Here is a 2,721-nt window from a genome sequence, read left to right as displayed (position 1 = left end):
GCCGGCACCTGCAGCAGGCAGCCCTCGTTTTGATCAGTGCAGCTGATGCCAGCCGGCAGCCTGAACCTGGGAGCGGGGCAATGGGTCCAGCACATGCATAGGTGAGGCGATTCCCGGGGGCTCTCGGAGCTGTGAGATACAAACGCGCAACGCATGAGGTGCCGAGGTTGCTTCACTGTGGGCGTGGCGCATCACACCTTCACCTGCACCAAAGCCCCCTGGCGTACAGGCTACACCTGCAAGTCAAAGCGCAGAGCGCAGAGCGCCAACAAACGGAGAGTCGAATCAAAAAGGGGGACTGCCGCTTGGCTCACTTCAAGACGTAGTCTCCCTCCTTGCCGCCCCACCCGCTCCCCAGCATGTAGTAGTAGCGCTTGCCGTCCCCGTAAGACCCGTCAGCCCTGACGAGCTGGTGCTCCGGCTTGTCAAAGCACGCCTGTGTGGCCTGCTGGCGCGGCAGGGGGCAGACGCTGAACCAGTGCCGGCCCCCGTGCTGCGCGTTGATGTACAGGCCGAAGTTGACAACCTGGCCGGCGGAAAGCGTGGCTGCAACAAGGATGGTGCGGCAAGGCAGGGCCGAGGAGAAGCAGAAGAGGGGGGTTATGAATTCAGACATCGGGGAAATTCCCTTATTGTGCTTGGTTTAAAGCTGTTTCAGGCAGTTCCCGGAGCGAGGGATGCTGTTGGGCAGCAACAGGGTGACCGGTCGGGTTGTAATGAGACGAGAAGCTTCTCAACAGCTTGAGGTGGCGCCGCTGCCAACGCCACGTTTATCCGGCGCTGCACGCACCTTGCGGGCCAAAGTAGAGGCTCGTGACATCCTGGCCACCCTGGCCTGGGGCTCCACAGATGTCTGCGGTGCGTGTATGGCGTGTTCGTGCCACGTCAGGCGGCAGGGGTGGGGTGCTTGTACACACGTTTGGGACACAAGCTTGCATGGCTGGCTAGGACGAGCAGCAAGCACAGGAACGAAATCCAATAAAATCCTGCTGATCCAGTGGATCGAAGTGGAATTGCCTGAGCTGGGGCACCGGGCGGAGCCTCCAGCACCAGGCCTGGCCAAAGCGTTATGTTCGCACCTGGCTGCGCGCCCGCACGGCCCCCCTGCATGCAGTGTGGGCAGCCGCCGACGTTGCCGACCCCCAGCTCGTTGGCAACAACCTGGCGCGCCTTGGGGTAGGTGATGTCGCCTGCAAGCAGGCAGGGGGGGCCGGTAGAGCGGCGTTTCGGCACAATCAGTGAAGTAAAGTGGTTGCACGGCTGGCAACGGCTGGGACGCAGGTAGGTGGCTGCCATGCGTGGATGGCCTGTCAAGTCGTCGTGTTACAAGCACTGCATGGGGCTATGTCCCCGCTCGGCATCACAGAAGTATTAAGGCCGCCCATCAAGAGCAGCAGGTCCCTGTTCACCGTGCGCGTCAGCGCCGCGCCCTGCCAACACTGCCAGCAGCACCGGCAGCACGAGCAGCAGGGCAGCAACGGCCCGGGCGGCCCGTGCGGCGGGGCCGCGCGAGTGCGTCGCTTGCATAGCTGCGTAGCCGAATAACCTCGCAGTCGAAATCACTGCGCTTGAACAGGTGTAATTGGCATCCCCAACCCTCGCTGTTCGGCACGCAAGAAGAGGTTTGGCCCGGTCGCTGCCGCTCCACCCAGCAACGGGTGCGGGTGCGTGATTTGGATTATGTCGAGATGAAAAGCCAGGCACAAGTTCCAGAGCCGGGTTTGACTTGACATAAGGGATTATCTTTTTCGCGGCGTCGTTCTCCAGTGCTTCCGATGACCTCGCTCGCCTAGCACGACCACAGCAGGAATATTGCAAAGCACGAGCTTACACGTGAATTGCGCGAAACTATCGGAACAGGACACAAGACAGCCCTTATGTCACCAGCCGGCCACCCCTCAGCCACAGCCCTCAACCCCTCATCGTGGGGGGTACTCAGACACAAACAGTGCAGCCCTGCGCCAGCCAGGCACGTCCGTCAGTAGATGCCCACCCCTGAGCAACTGGGTGTGGGGCGCGATACTTGCGTTGGGCAGGGAGCAGGCAGGTGATCCTTGAAGTGCGCTTTGTGCCTATGATGCAGCTACACGATGACTTGATTTGAATGCCAGACCTCTAAGATATGAAACAGGTGGGTAGGAGACGGGGCTTTCCAGGTGCAGCAGCAAGGCAAGCAAGGAAGGGTGATCGGCAACGTCAACAACCGTGTTCTCGGTACGCACATGATACAAGCCGCGCCCGTCTCTGCCTCAGAGCTGGAGTTGAGCCCGCTCACACTTCGCTCCTTCGCACAAGTGCGGACCTCTGATAGCGACGCCAAACACAGATGTTTCAGGGGCAGGGACGCCCTCTCACGCATCTCGTGACAAGACCCTGCGTCTGCGCTGTTAGTACTGAGCGTTTGCCTTGAAAGGGAGATTGTTTGCAGGTAAGTGATGAAGCTTTTTCGCACAGACACACAAAGCTCGTGGTAAAGTGATTGTACAAGGTTGCATGCATAGCGCCGCACAATCTCGACACCCCCAGCGCGCTCGTCCTGGCGGAGCAGAGCCGCCTGCCACTCACACATGCCTTTGTTGCTTGCCTTGCCGCCTCTTCGCATCCTCTTGGCCTTCTCGCAGGCCCATTGTGCTATCCCAACTACTAATTTAGACCAAGGCATACGCTGGTAGCGAATTGTTTGGTGCCGAGATGACGGTGCTATACTCAGGCTGTGCAAGG

At 60.0% G+C, this 2,721-nt stretch overlaps 1 protein-coding gene across 1 annotated transcript; it reads right to left on the bottom strand.

Moving 5' to 3' along the window:
* Nucleotides 1–310: 310 nt before the first annotated feature.
* MNEG_14408 (hypothetical protein) lies at nucleotides 311–1,527 on the bottom strand (the record flags this gene model as incomplete). Its single annotated transcript, XM_014037121.1, has 4 exons — nucleotides 311–546; nucleotides 791–853; nucleotides 1,080–1,190; nucleotides 1,410–1,527. The coding sequence occupies 4 exons, from the start codon at nucleotides 1,525–1,527 to the stop codon at nucleotides 311–313; spliced, it is 528 nt and encodes a 175-aa protein (XP_013892575.1).
* Between the last annotated feature and the right edge of the window lie 1,194 nt (nucleotides 1,528–2,721).

The sequence above is a fragment of the Monoraphidium neglectum genome, assembly GCF_000611645.1.
Source record: "Monoraphidium neglectum strain SAG 48.87 unplaced genomic scaffold scaffold04464, whole genome shotgun sequence".
In the NCBI taxonomy this organism is placed as follows: Eukaryota; Viridiplantae; Chlorophyta; class Chlorophyceae; order Sphaeropleales; family Selenastraceae; genus Monoraphidium; species Monoraphidium neglectum.
The sequence above is the reverse complement of the archived record's forward strand: the minus strand, read 5'-3'. Positions and strand labels throughout refer to the sequence as shown.